The 25,285-nt window shown below is 45.8% G+C and overlaps 1 protein-coding gene across 3 annotated transcripts in view; it reads left to right on the top strand.

Moving 5' to 3' along the window:
* Positions 1 to 25,285, top strand: part of LOC115107616 (palmitoyltransferase ZDHHC14-like) — a 37,584-nt gene that overhangs the window by 2,102 nt on the left and 10,197 nt on the right. For 2 of the 3 annotated variants that reach the window (XM_029631065.2, XM_029631064.2), the window contains exons 2-6: positions 11,327 to 11,487; positions 16,056 to 16,214; positions 16,660 to 16,797; positions 23,348 to 23,396; positions 25,134 to 25,236. In XM_029631065.2, coding sequence (XP_029486925.1) covers positions 11,327 to 11,487; positions 16,056 to 16,214; positions 16,660 to 16,797; positions 23,348 to 23,396; positions 25,134 to 25,236 — 610 coding nt within the window. The remainder of the gene's footprint in view (positions 1 to 11,326; positions 11,488 to 16,055; positions 16,215 to 16,659; positions 16,798 to 23,347; positions 23,397 to 25,133; positions 25,237 to 25,285) is intronic. The other variant, XM_029631066.2, reaches the window with a different exon arrangement.

Genomic DNA, 25,285 nt, shown 5'->3' with positions numbered 1-25,285 from the left:
AAAACAAAGGTCATGTGGTTTGGTAAGAAGAATGCCCCTCCTCCCACAGGTGTTATTATTACCTCTGAGGGTTTAGAGCTTGAGGTAGTCACCTCATACAAGTACTTGGGAGTACTGCTAGACAGTGCACTGTCCTTCTCTCAGCACATATCAAAGCTGCAGGCTAAAGTTAAATCTAGACTTGGTTTCCTCTATCGTAATCGCACCTCTTTCACCCCAGCTGCCAAACTAACCCTGATTCAGATGACCGTCCTACCCATGCTAGATTTCGGAGACATAATTTATAGATCGGCAGGTAAGGGTGCTCTCGAGCGGCTAGATGTTCTTTACCGTTCGGCCGTCGGATTTGCCAACAATTCTCCTTATAGGACACATCACTGCACTCTATACACCTCTGTAAACTGGTCATCTCTGTATACTTGTCGCAAGACCCACTGGTTGATGCTTGTTTATAAAACCCTCTTAGGCCTCACTCCCCCCTATCTGAGATATATACTGCAGCCCTCATCCTCCACATATAACACCCATTCTGCCAGTCACATTCTGTTAAAGATCCCCAAAGCACACACATCCCTGGGTCGCTCGTCTTTTCAGTTCGCTGCAGCTAGCGACTGGAACGAGCTGCAACAAACACTAAAACTGGACGGTTTTATCTCAATCTCTTCATTCAAAGACTCAATCATGGACACTTACTGACAGTTGTTGCTGCTTTGTGTGATGTATTGTTGTCTCTACCTTCTTGACCTTTGTGCTGTTGACTGTGCCCAATCATTTTTGTACTATATTTTGTGCTGCTACCATGTTGTGTTGCTACCTTGCTATGTTGTTGTCTTAGGTAGTGTTGTGTTGTCTCTCTTTTTGTGATGTGTGTTTTGTCCTATATTTATATTGTGTTTATTATTATGTTTTTATCCCAGCCCCCGTCCCCGCAGGAGGCCTTTTGCCTTTTGGCAGGCCGTCATTGTAAATAAGAATTTGTTCTTAACTTACTCGTCTAGTTAAATAAAATAAATAAATAAAGAGAGAATGTTGTCTAGACTCTTTTTCCCTGGTCGTTCCATATAATTTCAGAAAACCATGACACCAACCATCTAAGATTGTTCGGAAATACTTTTTGTAGTAAAATTAGCATTCCTGCATCATAATTTTTTTTAAATATATTTTGATCTCTTAGGAATTAAGCTAATTGATTGTGCCCAAATTTTCAATTTTGTGATATTCAGTAAATATAGTACCTAACATACGATTTGGACCAAACTTTTTTTCTAACAACGAATAAGACATGAGGAATCCAAATAAATGGTTAAAAGCCACCCATGGACCCCCCACACCAATACCACCCCAACAACGAGTGTACAGTATCAGGATGTACGATGGAACATAAACCTAACAATTTCAATGACTAATTTCTCTGAACAGGGGAAAAAAACATCACCAAATTCTCTGAGAATACAATACATAGGATGAAGAAACAATACTCTGAGCCGCAGCTCCATAGTACTTGTCAGACATAGTGAACTGATACTTTATACTCATTGTTGGTGTAGGATTGGCGTAGGTTGTGGGGGGTCCATGGGTGGCTTTTGGCTATTTCTTTGGATTCCTCATGTCTAATTCATTCTTAGAAATAAAGTTTGATCCAAGTTGGATGTTAGGTACTATATTTATTGAATATTATATTAATCCTATAAATTAAAATGGCCAATTTGGGTTCAATCAATTAGCTTAATTTCTCAGATATCAAGTTATATTTCAACAAAATAATGTTGCAGGAATGCTAATTGTATCTGTTTCTAACAACAGAAACATTTGAGAACAATGTGGAAGGTGGAATGAACCCCCCCCCCAACCATATGGTCACAGAGCTTCGTTTTTGCCAAGCAGATGAAATTTACTCCACTCAGTCAAGTGTCAAACTTTGGGTGAGCAGAGCTCCAAACATTGCAGAAACTTAATGGTTCTCAATCCTCATTGGTCAGGAAAGATATTTGTGATAGTAATGACTAATGAGTTACTTGATTTTGGGGTCAGGTGAATGCATTCCTTGGTGGGCTGATGTATTTAATTTGGTTTTTCCAGGGCTCTGACATGCTGTTGAGAAATATGAACACAAGGAGTTATTGTGATGGTTGTGCAGTCCGCAGGGTCGGGGGTACAGGACAAACCATCCTTTCAACTTAGTCTCAAGTCTCATAAATGTTTTCGTGGCTCTCTAAGCTTCTGCAGGTTTTCAAAGGGTCATTTTTAAAGGTTTATATAATTGCAATCTTTCAATTTAGCAATCAAGATGGGTTCAAATTCAGAAACTTTTTGGATTTGCTTAGTGTATCAGCCTGAACATTTCAATCTTAGTCATTAATCAGACAAGCCTGTAATTCAATGGCCTAGGCTATTCATTGAGTGATGAAATGCCACAAATGTAAGTCAGTCAGATATGCAGATGTCTTCAATTATACATTTGAATGACAGCTCATATAGGCCCACTGTTATGACATGCAAATTCATTCATTTGAGAGTGACACCGATCCTAATATGTAAAGAGAGAACTGGGAGATGACTGACATATATTTTCCGGTCAGTCTACCCATCTTCCCCTGTCTTTCCTTCTCTGTTGCCTTTCATTCCTCCCACGTTCCATACCTTCCAAAACATGGCACCCCAGTGTTCCCGTTTCCATGGTAACAGTTTCCTCTTAGGCTCTTTGTGTCCTGTCGAACCAACAGCCTGCATCTCCAAGGCAACTGGAGAAGAGTCACCAATTGTTCTAGTTTGATTTGGTCTCCGTCCCAAATTGCATCCTGTTACCTATATAGTGCACTACAACGGTAATAGGTTGGCATTTGAGACTCAGACTTTGTCTCTGTTTGTTGTGTTTGACTAAAGATAAGACTAAAGTAATTGCACTCCTCTAGCCAGAACAGAGAGCATCTCTAAACTACAGCCAAAACATTCATCCATTTATAGTCCAACATGCTCTGGGATTTGCCTGGGAAACATTGGACAAATGGTCCAATGAATGAAACATAACAAGGACGAATTGTGTCGTGATTCAACCTTGGAATGGATCAACTTCTGGTTATTCATTGCATTGTATAAAGCCTGAGAAAATGAAATGAGAAACTCATGCCTGAATGTTTACACATCTCCTACATTTGCATTTTAGTCATCTAGCAGACGCTCTTATCCAGAGTGACTTACAGGAGCAATTAAGGGTTAAGTACCTTCTTCAAGGGCACATATATTTTTCACAGAGTTGGCTCGGGGATTTGAACCAACGACATTTCGGTTACTGGGCCTACCCTCTTAACTGCTAGTCTACCTTTCAATCTTTCATTCAGACATTTGTTTTCAGTAGAGTATCCAATACTATCCAGATTCCATAGTCTTTACCAAGGGCATAGTCCGTATATTTCTAAAGGCAGTGGGATAGTGAAGTGCAGGTAGAGTGAAAGAATCACGCTACCATGACCCTACCCCAACCTTTCCCTCCACTGTGCCAGATCTCCAATCCAGCCCTCTGACAATTATCCATGCTTTCTTTACAATGCCAACAACAACATTGACCGATAACCTCCTCTAGTCTACAATGGTAGACATTTTTTAAACAGGACTACTTGGAAACTTGCTGCAGCTATTTCCAATCCCAGCATGACGAACTGATAAGATCTGAGTTTCAGTCTAATTCAATTCCAGCGTAGCCGCCTCACAGAGCCAAGGTAGCAGCCATACAGATCTCATATCAGTTCACACTGACTATGCTAAGTGAATAAAAGCATGGTATTTCACTTCATGGCTAATACCATTAAATATTTAATGTAGTTTTATGCCTAGACTATAACCTGAAACCAATTACTCAAACCTGCGCTCAACATGCCTCACTCATTAAACATGGGGATCTTTGATGTCCAATATTGTAACAACCCATAGAAGACTTTAGGGAACAGACGTGAGGTTAAGAGATTTTGATTGGATATTGTTTCCACCAAAATATTAACGGATTACATGGACATGATTCTTCCCAATCCTTTTTCTAATTCAAATCAAATGTTATTGGTCGCACACATATTTAGCAGATGCTTTTGTGGGTGTAGCGAAATGTTGTTTTCCTAGCTCCAACAGTGCAGTAATATCTAACAATACACAACAATACACAAATCTAAAAGGAATTAAGGAATATATAAATATTAGGACGAGCAATGTTGGAGTGGCATTGACTAAAATACAGTAGAATAGAATAAAGTATATCCAGATTAAATGAGTAAAGCAGTATGTAAACAGTGTTCCATTATTAAAGTGGCCAGTGATTCCATGTCTATGTATATAGGGCAGTAGCCTCTCAGGTGCAAGGTTGAGTAACCGGGTAGTAGCTGGCTAGTGATGGCTATTTAACAGTCTGATGGCCTTGAGATAGAAGCTGTTTAGAAGCAGTCTCTCGGTCCCAGCTTTGATGCACCTGTAATGACCTCTCCTTCTAGATGATAGCGGGGGAAACGGGCCGTGGCTCGGTTGGTTGATGTTCCTGATGATCTTTTTGGCCTTCCTGTGACATCGTGTGCTGTGGGTGTCCTGGGGGGCAGACAGTGTGCCCCCGGTGATGCTTTGGGCAGACCGCACCACCCTCTTGGTGCAGTTGCCGTACCAGGCGGTGATACAGCCCGACAGGATGCTCTCAATTGTGCATCTGTAAAAGTCTGTGAGGGTCATAGGGGCCAAGCAGAATTTCTGCTTCCTGAGGTTGAAGAGGTGCTGTTGCGCCTTCTTCACCACACTGTCTGTGTGGGTGGACCATTTCAGATTGTCGGTGGTGTGTACTCAGAAGAACTTGAAGCTTTTCACCTTCTCCACCACAGTCCCGTTGATGTGGATAGGGATGTGCTCCCTCTGCTGTCTCCTGAAGCCCACAATCAGCTCCTTCGTTTTGTTGATGTGGAGGGAGAGGTTATTTTCCTGGCACCACTCTCCCAGGTCCCTCACCTCCTCCCTGTAGTCTGTCTCATCATTGTTGGTAATCAGGCCTACTACTGTTGTGTCATCTGCCATCTTGATGATTGAGTTGGAGGCGTGCGTGGTCATGCAGTCATGGGTGAACAGGGAGTACATGAGGGGGCTGAGCACACACCCTTTGTGGGGCCCCTGTGTTTAGGATCAGTGAAGTGGAGGTGTTTTCCTACCTTCACCACAGGGCTGGGTTCAGACCCAGAGCCCCAAGCTTAATGGTGAGCTTGGAGGGTACTATGGTGTTGAAGGCCGAGCTATAGTCAATGAACAGCATTCTTACAAATGTAGTCCTCTTGTCCAGATGGGATAGGGCAGTGTGCAGTGCGATTGCATTGTCTGTGGATCTATTGGGGCAGTAAGCAAATTGAAGTGGTTCTAGTGTGTCAGGTAAGTTGGAGGTGATATGATCCTTAACTAGCCTCTCAACACTTAATGCTGACAGAAGTGAGTGCTACAGGGCGATAATAATTTAGTTCAGTTACCTTTGCTTTCTTGGGTACAGGAACAATGGTGGACATCTTGAAGCAAGTGGGGACAGCAGACTAGGATAGGGAGATATTGAATATGTCCGTAAACACTCCAGCCAGCTGGTCTGTGCATGCTCTGAGGATGCGGCTAGGGCTACTGTCTGGGCCAGCAGCCTTGCTAGGGTTAACCACTTAAATGTCTTACTCATGTTGGCCACGGAGAACGAGAGCCCACAGTCCTTGGGAGTGGGTCGCTTCGGTGGCACTGTGTTATCCTCAAAGCGGGTAAAGAAGGTGTTTAGCTTGTCCGGGAGCAAGACATCAGTGTCTGCAACGTGGCTGGTTTTCAATTTGTAATCCGTGATTGTCTGTAGACCCTGCTACATATGCCTCGTGTCTGAATTGCGACTCCACTTTGTCTCTGTCCTGATGTTTTGTCTGTTTGATTGCCTTGCCGAGGGAATAACTACACTGTTGTATTCAACCATATTCTCAGTCACCTTGCCATGGTTAAATGCGGTGGTTTGCGCTTTCAGTTTTGCGCAAATGCTGCCATCTTTGCACGGTTTCTGATTTGGTTAGGTTTTAATAGTCACGGTGGGAACAACATCCCCTATACACTTCCTGTCACTGTGTCCGTGTATACCTCAATGTTTTTCTCAGAGGCTACCCGGAACATAGTTTTGATCACGCGGACTGGGCTATCTTGAAGCATGGATTCCGATTGGTGAAACCAGTGTTTTAACGGGTAATTCATGTTTGAGTTTCTGCCTATAGGAAGGGAGGAGCAAAATGGAGTTGTGATTTGATGGGCGGGGGAGGGCCCTGTAGGCATCCCGGAAGGGGGAGTAGCAGTGGTCGTGTTTTTCCAGAGCGAGTACTACAGTCAATGTGTTGATAGAACTTCGGTAGAGTTTTCCTCAAATCTGCTTTGTTAAAATCCCCAGCTATAATAAATGCTGCCTCAGGATATGTGGTTTCCAGTTTGCATAAAGTCCAGTGTAGTTCCTTGAGGGACGTCGTGGTATCGGCTTGAGGGGGACAATACACGGCTGTGAGTTATTCTAGGTCAGGTGAACAATAAGACTTGAGTTTCTGTATGTCATCACAATCACACCATGAGTAGTTAATCATGAAACATACACCACCACCTTTCTACTTCACGGAGCGTTCTTTATTCCTGTCTGCGTAATGTACTGAGAACTCAGCTGGCTGTATGGATGGGGACAGTATATCCCGAGAGAGCCATGATTCTGTAAAACAGAGTACGTTACAGTCCCTGATCTCTCTGCAAGGAGGTCCTCGCCCTGAGCTCGTCTACTTTATTGTCCAGGGGCTGAACATTAGCGAGTAATATACTCTGAAGCCGTGGATGATGTGCACGCTACCTGAGTCAGAATCCGAATACCTCTTCTCCCACTGGCGGCGTCTTGGAGCAGCCTGGGATAAGTTCAATTGACATGGGGGGTACGAACAAAGGATCCCTATCGGGAAAATTGTCTGCTGCTATAGACCCAGGCTATGAGAAGAGAAGAATGGAGTGTCTGTTCATTTGTAGAAATAATGTAAAAATAAATATGAAGGCATACCTTTCATTTCATGTTTTTGTCACGGATGCCAATCGAGGAAAATGCTTGGAAATAGGCCAGTAGATTTCAGTCAGTGGATACGTCCCAAATGGCACCCTATTCCCTATATAGTGCACTAATTTTGACCAGAGCCGTATGGGATGTGTTGAATTGTGCCACAGAAAGTTTTCCAGGAAGGCCATTCCTCCTTGGCCCCGGCCCCAGTCTTGTCATCTAATGATTTTAGGTACAGAGGACAGACAGTACAGTAGTGCCAACCAACATCTGTTCATGAACAAAACACTAGGCATGGTTTAAGTGACTTTGTTGTTACAAGTTCATCAAATATTTATGTGTGTGTGTGCACATTCCTGTTTATCCTAAAAGTTTTATTAGTTGTGAACTTTCCACCCACCCAGATACAGAGACTACACTAAGACCAGCTAATAACTACACCTAGCGTAGCAACTCATATTATTGACATATTCAACAGCGTTTAAGAAATATCTTCAACAGTGTTATCTTGTGATCAAGCCATCAATGTTTTGTGATTATTGGTGCCGTAAAAAATGGTTAGCAATTAGCATGTTTGACATTTCAGTGGAAGGATTACTACTATCAGCTTTTTGATAAGCGGTTTACAAAAATGCGTCCCGTATTATCGGCATACGGTCCCCAGTTATTGGCCACCTTACTATTTTGTTCAGTTATAAGATATATCTGTTTAATTTTGTTCAAAAAAGAGACACCAACCACGTATCCAAGGGGTTACTAGATAGTTGGCTAGTTGGCTAGCCTTCGGGTTAAAAAAACGACTTCCCTGTCAAGTCTTCAATGCGTAGCCTGGTGGGCCCTCCTGTAAGACTCTTAAAAATGGATAAGAGCGTCTGCTAAATGACTTAAATGTAAATGTAAATGGTTCTTCACCAACATCTTCTTGAGTGTTGTAACCAAATAATGTATCATTATTTGTTTTACAGATAATTATTATGTTTTGAGAAAGTAAATAACAGTTTAATACTAACATATAAATGAGTATGAATAATTTAGGTAAAGAGTTGGATATTAAATGTGTGGTCTGTCACGCATTCAAATTTTACAATATACAGCGTGTCCCACAAAGTGTGTGTGTGTGTGTGTGTGTGTGTGTAAATATATACATGCGCGCACACACACACACACTTTGTGGGACACGCTGTATATTGTAAAATATTCAAAGATAAAGATAATTCATAAAAATCCAAATAACTTCACAGATCTTCATTGTAAAGGGTTTGAACACTGTTTCCCAAGCTTGTTCAATGAACCATAAACAATTAATGAACATGCAACTGTGGAACGGTCGTTAAGACACTAACAACTTACAGACGGTAGGCAATTAACGTCACAGTTATGAAAACTTAGGACACTAAAGAGGCCTTTCTACTGACTGAAAAACCCCAAAAGAAAGATGCCCAGGGTCCCTACTCATCTGCGAGAACGTGCCTTAGGCATGCTGCAAGGAGGCATGAGGACTGCAGATGTGGCCAAGGCAATAAATGGCAATGTCCGTACTGTGAGACGCCTAAGACAGCGCTACAGGGAGACAGGACGGACAGCTGATCGTCCTCGCAGTGGCAGACCACGTGTAACAACACCTGCACAGGATCGGTAAATCCTAACATCACACCTGCGGGACAGGTACAGGATGGCAACAACAACTGCCCGAGTTACACCAGGAATGCACAATCCCTCCATCAGTGCTCAGACTGTCTGCAATAGAAATGAGCGTTACACCGAGGCCTGTACTCTGGAGCGGGATCGATTTGGAGGTGGAGGGCCTGTCATGGTTTGGGGCGGTGTGTCACAGCATCATCGGACTGAGCTTGTTGTCATTGCAGGCAATCTCAACGCTGTGCGTTGCAGGGAAGACATCCTCCTCCCTCATGTGGTACCCTACCTGCTAGCTCATCCTGACATGACCCTCCAGCATGACAATGCCACCAGCCATACTGCTCGTTTCGTGCGTGATTTCCTGCAAGACAGGAATGTCAGTGTTCTGCCATGGCCAGAGAAGAGCCCGGATCTCAATCCCATTGAGCACGTCTGGGACCTTTTGGATTTGAAGGTGAGGGTGAGGGCCATTCCCCCCAGAAATGTCTGGGAACTTGCAGGTGCCTTGGTGGAAGAGTGGGGTAACATCTCACAGCAAGAACATGCAAATGTGGTGCAGTCCATGAGGAGGAGATGCACTGCAGTACTTAATGCAGCTGGTGGCCACACCAGATATTGACTGTTACTTTTGATTTTGACCACCCCCTTTGTTCAGGGACACATTATTCCATTTCTGTTAGTCACATGTCTCAGTTGTTGAATCATGTTATGTTCATACAAATATTTACACGTTAAGTTTGCTGAAAATAAATGCAGTTGACAGTGAGAGGATGTTTCTTTTTTTGCTGAGTTTTATATATATATATATATATATATATATATATATATATATACATTGGGGAGAACAAGTATTTGATACACTGCCGATTTTGCAGGTTTTCCTACTTACAAAGCATGTAGAGGTCTGTAATTTTTTATCATAGGTACACTTCAACTGTGAGAGATGGAATCTAAAACAAAAATCCAGAAAATCACATTGTATGATTTTTAAGTAATTAATTTGCATTTTATTGCATGACATAAGTATTTGATACATCAGAAAAGCAGAACTTAATATTTGGTACAGAAACCTTTGTTTGCATTTACAGAGATCATACGTTTCCTGTAGTTCCTGACCAGGTTTGCACACACTGCAGCAGGGATTTTGGCCCACTCCTCCATACAGACCTTCTCCAGATCCTTCAGGTTTCGGGGCTGTCGCTGGGCAATACGAACTTTCAGCTCCCTCCAAAGATTTTCTATTGGGTTCAGGTCTGGAGACTGGCTAGGCCACTCCAGGACCTTGAGATGCTTCTTACAGAGCCACTCCTTAGTTGCCCTGGCTGTGTGTTCCGGGTCGTTGTCATGCTGGAAGACCCAGCCATGACCCATCTTCAATGATCTTACTGAGGGAAGGAGGTTGTTGGCCAAGATCTCACGATACATGGCCCCATCCATCCTCCCCTCAATACAGTGCAGTCGTCCTGTCCCCTTTGCAGAAAAGCATCCCCAAAGAATGATGTTTCCCCCTCCATGCTTCACGGTTGGGATGGTGTTCTTGGGGTTGTACTCACCCTTCTTCTTCCTCCAAACACGGCGAGTGGAGTTTAGACCAAAAAGCTCTATTTTTGTCTCATCAGACCACATGACCTTCTCCCATTCCTCCTCTGGATCATCCAGATGGTCATTGGCAGATGGGCCTGGACATGCGCTGGCTTTAGCAGGGGGACCTTGCGTGCGCTGCAGGATTATAATCCATGATGGCGTAGTGTATTACTAATGGTTTTCTTTGTGACTGTGGTCCCAGCTCTCTTCAGGTCATTGACCATGTCCTGCTGTGTAGTTCTGGGCTGATCCCTCACCTTCCTCATGATCATTGATGCCCCACGAGGTGAGATCTTGCATGGAGCCCCAGACCGAGGGTGATTGACTGTCATCTTGAACTTCTTCCATTTTCTAATAAATTGCGCCAACAGTTGTTGCCTTCTCACCAAGCTGCTTGCCTATTGTCCTGTAGCCCATCCCAGCCTTGTGCAGGTCTACAATTTTATCCCTGATGCCCTTACACAGCTCTCTGGTCTTGCCATTGTGGAGAGGTTGGCGTCTGTTTGATTGAGTGTGTGGACAGGTGCAGTTAATACAGGTAATGAGTGGAGAACAGGAGAGCTTCTTAAAGAAAAACTAACAGGTCTGTGAGAGACGGAATTCTTACTGGTTGGTAGGTGATCAAATACTTATGTCATGCAAATGAATTACTTAAAAATCATACAATGTGATTTTCTGGATTTTTGTTTTAGATTCTGTCTCTCACAGTTGAAGTGTACCTATGATGAAAATTACAGACTTCTACATGCTTTGTATGTAGGAAAACCTGCAAAATCGGCAGTGTATCAAATACTTGTTCTCGCCACTGTATATATTTAACCTTTTTGAAAACTCTCAAAACTTACATAAACTACAATTAAAATCAGTGGTCAGCTAGCTAGAAGGGTGTCTTTAGTCACAAAACGTACTATTATTTTCCAGGCCATTTACATGTTGCGCTCGAGGTGATTTAATCCTCCAACCGCTAGAGTGTCCGAAGTTAGGGTGTGTCTGATGTTGGGGGGGGAAATAGCTACATGCTTTTCCTAAATGATTTTCATTCCTCCCATCTTCCAGCTGCCCGTTCCTGGCGTCCAACCTGACCCCGGCCATCCCGGTGGTCGGAGGGGTGCTGTTTATCTTTGTTCTGGGGATGCTGTTCAGAGCCAGCTTCAGTGACCCGGGAGTCCTGCCCCGTGCCACACCCGACGAGGCTGCCGACCTGGAGAGACAGATTGGTAACTATGGAGACCACCTGGTTTTCTAACAGTCCAGAACTGGGTTCTGGTCAAAAGTAGTGCACTATGTAGGGAGTAGAGTGCATTTTGGGACTTTGCTGAGGCAGAACTCTGAGGTGGCTGCTTCTCCTTTGTTTGTGTCCCGCTAATGAGGCAGATAGATTTGTTATCAACGTGAACTTCACCCGACCTCTATTAAATGGCTTGGATCGAGCCAATCACGTGCCGCCCTCTAAACGCCTGTGTGTGCGTGCCAGTGAGATGATAAGGTGTTCAGAGATGACATCAGCTTTGAGAGGTGCTTTGCCCTGAGCACAATGGCATGTTGTCCAAACAACCTGATTTTAAGGGACTCATTTTAGAGTTCAATTTAGAAAAGATGTCAGCCGTGTTGCAAATGTTTTACCATATTCCCTTTTAGTGCAATACTTTCGACCAGGACTCATAGGCCTCTGGTTTGAGGTAGTGCAATATGTAGGGAATAGGGTGCCATTTGGGAACCAACCCTCCTTTATCACTGGTGCAAGACACTTGTTCCCCTTTGTTATGAGACGCCCAATCCAATGCAAACCAAGAAGAATGAGTCAGGGATGTTCAATGAGAGAACCTGTGTTATACAGACCGAACAATCAATGTATATTTAGAACTGTGTTTTTCCCTGTGAAAACAGCATTCCGGAACAGACCTATCAATCACAAAAGAGTCATTACTGAGAGAATGAGCAAATTTGGGCGTTGCTTGCTCTGCATTTAACTCCAGCTTTCTTATAGCAGGAGAGAAAACGGTTCATGTCTGCGTCCCAAATGGCACCCTATTCCTCATGTAATGCACTACTTTTGACCAATCCCCTTAGGGCTCTGGTCAAAAGTAGTTCACTATATAGGAAATGGGGTGCCATTTGGGACATAGCCTATGTCTCCCCACCTCAACGCTGTTGTATACATTTGATGAGGAAGGGTGGAAAGAATTCTGTTATATTTACTCAGTTTGGTTGTTTAGTGTCTGTGGCCAGTCACTATGTGATGCACGTCTAGAAATAACATCTGCACATCCTGTATTAAAGGATCTAGAGGTTCTGGACTGTACAGTCAACTCTACAAACAGGAAATTGGTGCCAATTGTCGTCAAAATCGTGCCTACAGACAATACCTATAAACGAGAATTACATTTGATTTATTTATTTTTATACACAATTTCGTGGTATCCAATTGTTAGTAGTTACTGTCTTGTCTCATCGCTACAACTCCCATACAGGCTCGGGAGAGACAAAAGCCATGCGCCCTCCGAAACACAACTCAACCAAGCCGCACTGCTTCTTAACACAGTGCGCATCCAACCCGGAAGACAGCCGCACCAATGTGTCGGAGGAAACACCATGCACCTGACGACCTTGGTCAACGTGCACTGCGCCCGGCCCGCCACAGGAGTCGTTAGTGAACGATGAGACAAGGATATCCCTACCGGCCAAACCCTCCTTAACCTGGACGACGCTAGGCCAATTGTGTGTCGCCCCATGGACCTCCCGGTCGCGGCTGGCTGCAACAGAGCCTAGGCTCGAACCCAGAGTCTCTGGTGGCACAGCTAGCACTGTGATGCAGTGCCTTAGACCACTGCGACACCCGGGAGGCCCAAGAATTACATTTTGTTTATTAAACGTTGATGAAAGTAATATTACAGGCCTGCACTGAAAAAGCAGTGAACTTATGGAGAAGTAGTCCTGTTGTCTGTTTCACAACCTAGCCCTTGCAACCTAAACGCCTTCAAACTACTACTTTGTCTTTCTCTCTCCCACGCTTCTTCAGTCTCGCTCCTGAATGTTAGCTTTGGAGCAGCTCGATGTGTTTTCAATTCTAAGCTGCTTTATTTGCTGCTTCCCACAACTTGCAGTCCCACAATGCATTCTTTCTGATGTCTGCTGTGCTTCTCTCTCATTGTGTGTCTTTCTCTCTCTCTCTCCTCCTTTTTATAGATACTTCTCATCATTCCTGCACTGTGTTTCAGCAGAAGTCGTGTTGTTAAATGCATTCACAATCCTCTGTGTATAAGAATGACGTGAATGTGATTGCAAGTGATCTCATTCCCTTTCCGCAATATACTTAATGTATGCTATGTTCCCACGCTACTGTCACCGCCACTGTCAATGTCTTGTTTTTCATATGCACAAAGTCGTGGTTAAATATTGAGGCTAAACCTCAATCCAATAGATGTTCACCACATTGATACTCCGTTGTCGCCTGAAACTTGATAGGTAAATCTGCAATATTTAACTTAACCCGACAAAATTCACATAGAAATATTTGTTATAGATCTGTCACTCTCATTTAAAGCAAGTCTAAGAAACAGTAAATATGTTCTATGTGCGCTATTTCGATGCTTCCCATTCTTAAGTTTAGGTTTTGCGTCTTTTACTTTTGGTTTTGTACACCACCTTCAAACAGCTAAAAATACAATATTTTGGTTATGGAAAAGATATTTCACAGCGGTTTAGATGGTAGAATGGTTTTCTACACTATTCTTGCTTGTTTTGTTACATAAACTGAAACTATTAGATTTATAGCAACCAGGAAATGGCGGAGCGATCTTTAACGTTTATACACTCCATTTATATTAAACAATAAACCAGTGGTACAGTGTGATGAAATGTTAACAAGGAATGATGCAGTGTATGAAAACAATGATCCAAGGCAGTGATGCAGAGTGAGTGATAAGCAGGGCTGCAGGGCCGTCCCTTTGGCCCCCACCCACCAGGAGCCTCGCCCCCCCCTCCCATCTCCAAGCAGGAAGAGCATGCAGTGTATGAAAACAATGATCCAAGGCAGTGATGCAGAGTGAGTGATAAGCAGGGCTGCAGGGCCGTCCCTTTGGCCCCCACCCACCAGGAGCCTCGCCCCCCCCTCCCATCTCCAAGCAGGAAGAGCATGCAGTGTATGAAAACAATGATCCAAGGCAGTGATGCAGAGTGAGTGATAAGCAGGGCTGCAGGGCCGTCCCTTTGGCCCCCACCCACCAGGAGCCTCGCCCCCCCCCCCCCCCCCCAGACCACACTGAGACTAATAAATCACTTTTTCCTGGATCAATTAGGTGTGCCCCCCCCCATCTCCAAGCAGGAAGAGCATGCAGTGTGTGTGTGTGATGAGTGCTAGGTCCTGCAGAGCAGATGAATAATGTAATGTCAAGTAAACACTGTGCCACCGTGCCCCAGGTGCCTGCTGCTGTAAATTGCATCAGTGAGGAAGCCAGTAAAATGTGCTGATTGTGAAAGCCTATACTGTTGATGTGATTGCGTGACTGGCTCTTACCAGACTGGCTGTGCTTTTAGAAATAAGATACAGAGGGGCCTCCCGGGTGGCGCAGTGGTCTATGGCACTGCATCGCAGTTCTAGTTGTGCCACCAGAGACTCTGGGTTCACGCCCAGGCTCTGTCGCGACCGGAAGTCCATGGGGCAACGCACAATTGGCCTAGCGTCGTTCGGGTTAGGGAGGGTTTGGCCGGTAGGGATATCATCGCGCACTAGCGACTCCTGTGGCTGGCCGGGCGCAGTGTGCGCTAACCAGGTCGCCAGGTGCACGGTGTTTCCTCCGACACATTGGTGCGGCTGCCTTCCGGGTTGGAGGCGCGCTGTGTTAAGAAGCAGTGCGGCTTGGTTGGATTGCGTTTCGGACCAGCGTCGAGTTAACTATTAACAATTGGATACCACGGAATTGGGGAGAAAAGGGGCTAAAAAATGAAATAAATAAATAATACAGCTCTGAGACTGCTCAGCTCTGAGACTGCTCTAAGATACAGCTCTGAGACTGCTCTAAGATACAGCTCTGAGACTGCTCTGAGACTGCTCTAAGATACAGCTCTGAGACTGCTCTGAGATACAGCTCTGAAATAACAGCTCTGAGACTGCTCTAAGATACAGCTCTGAGACTGCTCTAAGATACAGCTCTGAGATACAGCTCTGAGGCTGCTCTAAGATACAGCTCTGAGACTGCTCTAAGATACAGCTCTGAGACTGCTCTAAGATACAGCTCTGAGACTGCTCTAAGATACAGCTCTGTGTCAAGGCTTTCTTCCTGGGAAGGAGAGGCGGACCAAAACGCAGCGTGGTTATAGTTAATGTTTCTTTAATAAGAAAACTCAAACATGAACAAACTACAAAACAATAAACGTGAAAACTGGTGCATAAAACACAGACAGGAAACAATCACCCACAAAATACCCAAAGAATATGGCTGCCTAAATATGGTTCCCAATCAGAGACAACAATAAACACGTGCTTCTGATTGAGAACCAATCTAGGCAACCATGGAATTACCTACACAACTAAACTGAAGGTCTTGTGTGGTCCTCTTCAGACACCTCTAATGGCCCCATAAATCTACAAAAAACCCTAGACAAGACAAAACACATAAATCACCCATATCACACCCTGGCCTAACCAAAATAATAAAGAAAACAAAGATAACTAAGGCCAGGGCATGACACTCTGATACTGCACTGGATATCCAACATAGGAAAACAAAGGAATATGCTTCCCTTGTGAACTAAACCTGACTAGGTCTTGTGTGGTCCTCTTCAGACGCCTGTAATGGCCCCAGTGGTCCAGGGTACAGGCCGCCCCCGAGGATCAGAGAAGTGGTCATCAATGGGCAGACGGTCAAGCTTAAGTACTGCTTCACCTGCAAGATCTTCAGGCCCCCACGGGCCTCGCACTGCAGCCTGTGTGACAACTGTGTAGGTGAGTGGAGTAGACCTGGACCTCACTCAGACTCTGTGGGAACATAATAGGAGAAGCTGACTAACCATGGCTGTTCCATATGTATGACTTTTACACCATCTACTCTCCCCTCTCTTTCCACTTTTTATTTCCTTTTCTATCCGCTACCCTCTTCCCCTTTAATTCTCTCTTCCACTCTTTACACTTTTCTGTTTCCCTTTCCTCTCTCCTCTCTTTCTTCCCTTTCTCTCTCTCACTATCCCCTCTTTCTCACTCTCTCTGTTTCTCTCTTTCCCCTCTCTCTCACTCTCCTCTTTCTCTGTTTCTCTCACTCTCCTCTCTCTCCCCTCTTTCTCACTCTCTCTCTCCCCTCTTTCTCACTCTCCCCCCTCTTTCTCACTCTCCTCTCTCCCCTCTTTCTCCTCTCTATCCTCTCTTTCTCACTCTCCCCCCTCTCTCTCTGCAGAGCGTTTTGACCACCACTGTCCCTGGGTGGGGAACTGTGTTGGGAAGAGGAACTACCGTTTCTTCTACCTCTTCATCCTGTCCCTCTCCTTCCTCACCGTCTTCATCTTCGCCTTCGTTATTACACACGTCATCCTGAGTGAGTGACACACAGTGGTGATGCCCTGAGATAAACACAAAACTCAGTTTTTCCCCAAACAAGTCTCCTGTACATACTGTTTGTTATCAACAAGATGAGGGAATATATTACCCTGGTATTTCTCTTATAGGTATCAATATTTTTTTGGCCTAGACCTCTTTACTTAATTGTCCTATCCTGACACATTCTAGTAGCCTCTAGCCCTGAGCAACACTACCTCCTAGGGCACTTCATCTCTGTAATGGATGAGATCGGCTCTGACATTGATCAGCCACTCCCCTCCCTGCTCCCCAGCGGAGGCTGGCTGTCAGCAAAGCTGGTGACATGGCTTCTCTCTCTCTGTGGGGAGACAGAGCATTGTGACACTTTACACCACAGATCAGTCAGCAGACCAGGGGCCGTATATATCAAGCTTCTCAGAGGAGAAGTACTGATCTAGGATCAGCTCCAAATGCTTATTTTCAATGACAGCCTAGGATCAGCTCCAAATGCTTATTTTCAATGACAGCCTAGGAACAGTGGGTTAACTGCCTTGTTCAGCAGCAGAACGACAGCTTTTTACCCTGTCAGCTCAGGGATTCGATCTTGCAACCTTTCAGTTACTAGTCCAACGCTCTAACCACTAGGCTAGCTGCCGCCCCAGATGGGAAGAGCTTCTTCTGAACCCTTAACTGGCAGTCATTGTCGCGTCCCAAATGGTACCCTATTGGCTCTGTTCAAAAGTAGTGCACTATATAGGGAATAGGGTGCCATTTGGGAAGCACCCATTCCCTACTGCACCACAGTAGAGGTGTTTTGATCAAGTCTAGAGTTTCTGGTGGATTACTTGACTGATTCAGCCTATTGACCCTTCACATCAAGCCCTGAATTAAACCTAGTTTTCTCATCATTGCCTTTGTGTAGGGATGTTTTCAATGCGTTACTGCTGTATAGACCAAGCACAGGGCTAGAGATCTCCTTTGCTGCTCCTCTCTGTTCTCCCAGGTGCAGTCAGTCAGTGTGACTAGCATCAGTTACTCTCCCAGGTGCAGTCAGTCAGTCAGTGTGACTAGCATCAGTTACTCTCCCAGGTGCAGTCAGTCAGTCAGTCAGTGTGACTAGCATCAGTTACTCTCCCAGGTGCAGTCAGTCAGTCAGTGTGACTAGCATCAGTTACTCTCCCAGGTGCAGTCAGTCAGTCAGTGTGACTAGCATCAGTTACTCTCCCAGGTGCAGTCAGTCAGTCAGTGTGACTAGCATCAGTTACTCTCCCAGGTGCAGTCAGTCAGTCAGTCAGTGTGACTAGCATCAGTTACTCTCCCAGGTGCAGTCAGTCAGTCAGTCAGTGTGACTAGCATCAGTTACTCTCCCAGGTGCAGTCAGTCAGTCAGTCAGTGTGACTAGCATCAGTTACTCTCTCAGGTGCAGTCAGTCAGTCAGTGTGACTAGCATCAGTTACTCTCCCAGGTGCAGTCAGTCAGTGTGACTAGCATCAGTTACTCTCCCAGGTGCAGTCAGTCAGTCAGTCAGTGTGACTAGCAGTTACTCTCCCAGGTCAGTCAGTGTGACTAGCATCAGTTACTCTCTCAGGTGCAGTCAGTCAGTCAGTGTGCAGCATCAGTTACTCTCTCAGGTGCAGTCAGTGTGACTAGCATCAGTTACTCTCCCAGGTGCAGTGAGTCAGTCAGTGTGACTAGCATCAGTTACTCTCCCAGGTGCAGGCAGTCAGTCAGTGTGACTAGCATCAGTTACTCTCCCAGGTGCAGTCAGTCAGTCAGTCAGTGTGACTAGCATCAGTTACTCTCCCAGGTGCAGTCAGTCAGTCAGTCAGTGTGACTAGCATCAGTTACTCTCTCAGGTGCAGTCAGTCAGTCAGTGTGACTAGCATCAGTTACTCTCCCAGGTGCAGTCAGTCAGTGTGACTAGCATCAGTTACTCTCCCAGGTGCAGTCAGTCAGTCAGTCAGTGTGACTAGCATCAGTTACTCTCCCAGGTGCAGTCAGTCAGTCAGTCAGTGTGACTAGCATCAGTTACTCTCTCAGGTGCAGTCAGTCAGTCAGTGTGACTAGCATCAGTTACTCTCTCAGGTGCAGTCAGTGTGACTAGCATCAGTTACTCTCCCAGGTGCAGTGAGTCAGTCAGTGTGACTAGCATCAGTTACTCTCCCAGGTGCAGGCAGTCAGTCAGTGTGACTAGCATCAGTTACTCTCCCAGGTGCAGTCAGTCAGTCAGTGTAACTAGCATCAGTTACTCTCCCAGGTGCAGTCAGTCAGTCAGTGTGACTAGCATCAGTTACTCTCTCAGGTGCAGTCAGTGTGACTAGCATCAGTTACTCTCCCAGGTGCAGTCAGTCAGTCAGTCAGTGTGACTAGCATCAGTTACTCTCCCAGGTGCAGTCAGTCAGTCAGTCAGTGTGACTAGCATCAGTTACTCTCTCAGGTGCAGTCAGTCAGTCAGTGTGACTAGCATCAGTTACTCTCCCAGGTGCAGTCAGTCAGTCAGTGTGACTAGCATCAGTTACTCTCTCAGGTGCAGTCAGTCAGTCAGTGTGACTAGCATCAGTTACTCTCCCAGGTGCAGGCAGTCAGTCAGTGTGACTAGCATCAGTTACTCTCCCAGGTGCAGTCAGTCAGTCAGTGTGACTAGCATCAGTTACTCTCTCAGGTGCAGTCAGTGTGACTAGCATCAGTTACTCTCCCAGGTGCAGTGAGTCAGTCAGTGTGACTAGCATCAGTTACTCTCCCAGGTGCAGTCAGTCAGTCAGTGTGACTAGCATCAGTTACTCTCCCAGGTGCAGTCAGTCAGTCAGTGTGACTAGCATCAGTTACTCTCCCAGGTGCAGTCAGTCAGTCAGTGTGACTAGCATCAGTTACTCTCCCAGGTGCAGTCAGTCAGTCAGTGTGACTAGCATCAGTTACTCTCCCAGGTGCAGTCAGTCAGTCAGTGTGACTAGCATCAGTTACTCTCCCAGGTGCAGTCAGTCAGTCAGTGTGACTAGCATCAGTTACTCTCCCAGGTGCAGTCAGTCAGTCAGTGTGACTAGCATCAGTTACTCTCTCAGGTGCAGTCAGTGTGACTAGCATCAGTTACTCTCTCAGGTGCAGTCAGTCAGTCAGTGTGACTAGCATCAGTTACTCTCCCAGGTGCAGTCAGTCAGTCAGTGTGACTAGCATCAGTTACTCTCTCAGGTGCAGTCAGTCAGTGTGACTAGCATCAGTTACTCTCCCAGGTGCAGTGAGTCAGTCAGTGTGACTAGCATCAGTTACTCTCCCAGGTGCAGTCAGTCAGTCAGTGTGACTAGCATCAGTTACTCTCTCAGGTGCAGTCAGTCAGTCAGTGTGACTAGCATCAGTTACTCTCTCAGGTGCAGTCAGTCAGTCAGTGTGACTAGCATCAGTTACTCTCTCAGGTGCAGTCAGTCAGTCAGTGTGACTAGCATCAGTTACTCTCCCAGGTGCAGTCAGTCAGTCAGTGTGACTAGCATCAGTTACTCTCTCAGGTGCAGTCAGTCAGTCAGTGTGACTAGCATCAGTTACTCTCCCAGGTGCAGTCAGTCAGTCAGTGTGACTAGCATCAGTTACTCTCTCAGGTGCAGTCAGTCAGTCAGTGTGACTAGCATCAGTTACTCTCCCAGGTGCAGTCAGTCAGTCAGTGTGACTAGCATCAGTTACTCTCTCAGGTGCAGTCAGTCAGTCAGTGTGACTAGCATCAGTTACTCTCCCAGGTGCAGTCAGTCAGTCAGTGTGACTAGCATCAGTTACTCTCCCAGGTGCAGTCAGTCAGTCAGTGTGACTAGCATCAGTTACTCTCTCAGGTGCAGTCAGTCAGTCAGTGTGACTAGCATCAGTTACTCTCCCAGGTGCAGTCAGTCAGTCAGTGTGACTAGCATCAGTTACTCTCTCAGGTGCAGTCAGTCAGTCAGTGTGACTAGCATCAGTTACTCTCCCAGGTGCAGTCAGTCAGTCAGTGTGAGTAGCATCACTTACTCTCCCAGGTGCAGTCAGTCAGTCAGTGTGACTAGCATCAGTTACTCTCCCAGGTGCAGTCAGTCAGTCAGTGTGACTAGCATCAGTTACTCTCCCAGGTGCAGTCAGTCAGTCAGTGTGACTAGCATCAGTTACTCTCTCAGGTGCAGTCAGTCAGTCAGTGTGACTAGCATCAGTTACTCTCTCAGGTGCAGTCAGTGTGACTAGCATCAGTTACTCTCCCAGGTGCAGTGAGTCAGTCAGTGTGACTAGCATCAGTTACTCTCCGAGGTGCAGGCAGTCAGTCAGTGTGACTAGCATCAGTTACTCTCCCAGGTGCAGTCAGTCAGTCAGTGTGACTAGCATCAGTTACTCTCCCAGGTGCAGTCAGTCAGTCAGTGTGACTAGCATCAGTTACTCTCCCAGGTGCAGTCAGTCAGTAAGTGTGACTAGTATCAGTTACTCTCCCAGGTGCAGTCAGTCAGTCAGTGTGACTAGCATCAGTTACTCTCCCAGGTGCAGGCAGTCAGTCAGTGTGACTAGCATCAGTCAGGTGCAGTGCAGTCAGTGTCAGACTAGCATCAGTTACTCTCTCAGGTGCAGTCAGTCAGTCAGTGTGACTAGCATCAGTTACTCTCTCAGGTGCAGTCAGGTGCAGTCAGTGTGACTAGCATCAGTTACTCTCCCAGGTGCAGTGAGTCAGTCAGTGTGACTAGCATCAGTTACTCTCCGAGGTGCAGGCAGTCAGTCAGTGTGACTAGCATCAGTTACTCTCCCAGGTGCAGTCAGTCAGTCAGTCAGTGTGACTAGCATCAGTTACTCTCCCAGGTGCAGTCAGTCAGTCAGTGTGACTAGCATCAGTTACTCTCCCAGGTGCAGTCAGTCAGTAAGTGTGACTAGTATCAGTTACTCTCCCAGGTGCAGTCAGTCAGTCAGTGTGACTAGCATCAGTTACTCTCCCAGGTGCAGGCAGTCAGTCAGTGTGACTAGCATCAGTTACACTCTCAGGTGCAGTCAGTCAGTCAGTGTGACTAGCATCAGTTACTCTCCCAGGTGCAGTCAGTCAGTCAGTGTGACTAGCATCAGTTACTCTCTCAGGTGCAGTCAGTCAGTCAGTGTGACTAGCATCAGTTACTCTCCCAGGTGCAGGCAGTCAGTCAGTGTGACTAGCATCAGTTACACTCTCAGGTGCAGTCAGTCAGTCAGTGTGACTAGCATCAGTTACTCTCCCAGGTGCAGTGAGTCAGTCAGTGTGACTAGCATCAGTTACTCTCCCAGGTGCAGGCAGTCAGTCAGTGTGACTAGCATCAGTTACTCTCCCAGGTGCAGTCAGTCAGTCAGTGTGACTAGCATCAGTTACTCTCTCAGGTGCAGTCAGTCAGTCAGTGTGACTAGCATCAGTTACTCTCCCAGGTGCAGTCAGTCAGTCAGTGTGACTAGCATCAGTTACTCTCCCAGGTGCAGTCAGTCAGTCAGTGTGACTAGCATCAGTTACTCTCTCAGGTGCAGGCAGTCAGTCAGTGTGACTAGCATCAGTTACTCTCCCAGGTGCAGTCAGTCAGTCAGTGTGACTAGCATCAGTTACTCTCTCAGGTGCAGTCAGTCAGTCAGTGTGACTAGCATCAGTTACTCTCCCAGGTGCAGTCAGTCAGTCAGTGTGACTAGCATCAGTTACTCTCTCAGGTGCAGTCAGTCAGTCAGTGTGACTAGCATCAGTTACTCTCCCAGGTGCAGTCAGTCAGTCAGTGTGACTAGCATCAGTTACTCTCTCAGGTGCAGTCAGTCAGTCAGTGTGACTAGCATCAGTTACTCTCCCAGGTGCAGTCAGTCAGTCAGTGTGACTAGCATCAGTTACTCTCTCAGGTGCAGTCAGTCAGTCAGTGTGACTAGCATCAGTTACTCTCCCAGGTGCAGTCAGTCAGTCAGTGTGACTAGCATCAGTTACTCTCTCAGGTGCAGTCAGTCAGTCAGTGTGACTAGCATCAGTTACTCTCCCAGGTGCAGTCAGTCAGTCAGTGTGACTAGCATCAGTTACTCTCCCAGGTGCAGTCAGTCAGTCAGTGTGACTAGCATCAGTTACTCTCCCAGGTGCAGTCAGTCAGTCAGTGTGACTAGCATCAGTTACTCTCTCAGGTGCAGTCAGTCAGTCAGTGTGACTAGCATCAGTTACTCTCTCAGGTGCAGTCAGTCAGTCAGTGTGACTAGCATCAGTTACTCTCCCAGGTGCAGTCAGTCAGTCAGTGTGACTAGCATCAGTTACTCTCTCAGGTGCAGTCAGTCAGTCAGTGTGACTAGCATCAGTTACTCTCCCAGGTGCAGTCAGTCAGTCAGTGTGACTAGCATCAGTTACTCTCCCAGGTGCAGTCAGTCAGTCAGTGTGAGTTGCTTCAGGTATGTGAAGTAATGCTGTTTACTGACTAGCTCACCATCATGGTGCTCAGTGAGACTTTGGATGTTCCACTTTTTACCAACAAGCTCTCTCTGCTCTCTCTCTCTGTGCTCTCTCTCTGCTCTCTCTCTCTGTTTGCTCTCTCTCTCTGTTTGCTCTCTCTCTCTGCTCTCTCTCCCTGCTCTCTCTCTCTGCTCTCTCTCTCTGTTCTCTGCAGGATCCAACCGGACAGGCTTCCTCAGCGCACTCAAAGACAGCCCTGCCAGATATCCTTTCACTGGGGGAGAGTGTGTCTGTCTTTCTGTCTGTATGTCTGTGATAAGTGTCCTCGTGTCTCTGAATGACAGATGATACTGTCCTCATCTCTCTGAATGACAGATGATACTGTCCTCATCTCTCTGAATGACAGATGATACTGTCCTCGTCTCTCTGAATGAGAGATGATACTGTCCTCGTCTCTCTGAATGAGAGATGATACTGTCCACATCTCTCTGAATGACAGATGACACTGTCCTCATCTCCCTCTTTCCAACTGTGGGAGTAATCTAATGGTTATCACACCTACACACACACCAACGTTTCCGTTAGCCGGTAATAGCCGGTTTTTGACAAAAGCGGCCTAGCGGTTAAGAGCTTTGGGCCAGTAACTAAAAGGTTGCTTGTTCGAATCCCCGAGCCGACAAGGTGAAAAAAATCTGTATGTGCAAAAAGCACTTAACCCTAATTGGTCCTGTAAGTGGCTCTGGATAAGAGCTTCTGCTAAATGACTAACATGTTAAAGGTACTTTCATCTCTGTCACAGGAAACCGCTCGCATGTGCTTTTGACAATTTACGGTTTCCAGCTAATTACATTATGGAAGGAAAATGTGCGTGTAGCCTACTGCCTTGTGCACATTGCTGCACTTATAATGTGAAGAAATAATAGTTTATCAACATTTTGTACTAAAGGTTTTGATCTGTTGCATCAGCCTCTTTGCGTTAATTATTTTTGTTGTTGGTGTAGGCTAGGACTACTAGTCGTATGAATTTGGAGTCTATTGTCCCAGAGTCTGTTTGGAATAGGCTATTTCTTTCTTGCGCAGAACAACAAGCTGACTAATAGAATAGGTAAACTTTTCTACTTTGGGGGATAGTAGATTGACATAAGCTAGTGATTTTGCTGTTCGTTACTCGTCTTGTTGGCTGAGGAAAAGTACATGTGGAAAGTTATTCTAACATCTTCAAAGTGCACATCAGAATTCAGAAACGCCATTCCATGTTAAGATGAATTACCGTAATATGAATGTGATTTCTGTCATTCTGAGCACTATGGGTGGACGCCCTAATCAGGTTACACACGTACACACAACATCAAAAGAGATAAACACCAGGAGGAGGTGTTTAAATTCTGTGCATTGTGGGACAGGTTTTAGTTTGATTTGAGGGAAGAGCTAGACGCTGCCCTCCCTTCTTTTCAATTCCATCAGGGAGCAGACAGACACATTGTCTCTTTTCCATTAGTCTCCATCCAGCCACCCCGCTGCTTTCTGACAATCAAGCACCTGTCACTTATCATTTGGGCCTTGATCACACTGCACATAGGCCCCCTGTCTTCCTGCAAAGGCAACAGATCTGACACACACACACTCTCTATGGGCTGGAATACACTAAACGAATGACAGGGAAAGAGGCATTAACGTGTGTGTGTGTGTGTGTGTGTGTGTGTGTGTGTGTGTGTTGGGCACGTGCACTGGGTTAGATGTGTATGTTAATCCATTGTTGGTATGTATCCACTTTGCCTGGAGTCTCTCGGGAAATTACAGAGGACACAGCAGTTATTTCATGGAGCCGTACCACATGTAGATTGCATTGCCTAGTAAACCAATGGCCCGACAATCTTCTGGTAGTCAATACCACGGTGCGTTACCATGGACAAATGGAAGAGCGCTCTCCACCTCTCAGTCACCGTGACGACGTGCCAGTTGTTGTAGTGATGGTGGTCTCGTTTCCTTAACTGAATGACTGTGCTGGAGGTGCTGGTGTGTTTCTTCTCGGTGTGGTCCATTATGGGCCTGTCGGGCTTCCACACCTACCTCATCAGCTCCAATCAGACCACCAACGAGGACGTGAGTACACACACACACACCACTTCTCATCATCCAGCTCTCTCCATCT

Source organism: Oncorhynchus nerka, linkage group LG24, assembly GCF_034236695.1.
Source record: "Oncorhynchus nerka isolate Pitt River linkage group LG24, Oner_Uvic_2.0, whole genome shotgun sequence".
In the NCBI taxonomy this organism is placed as follows: domain Eukaryota; kingdom Metazoa; phylum Chordata; class Actinopteri; order Salmoniformes; family Salmonidae; genus Oncorhynchus; species Oncorhynchus nerka.
The sequence above is the reverse complement of the archived record's forward strand: the minus strand, read 5'-3'. Positions and strand labels throughout refer to the sequence as shown.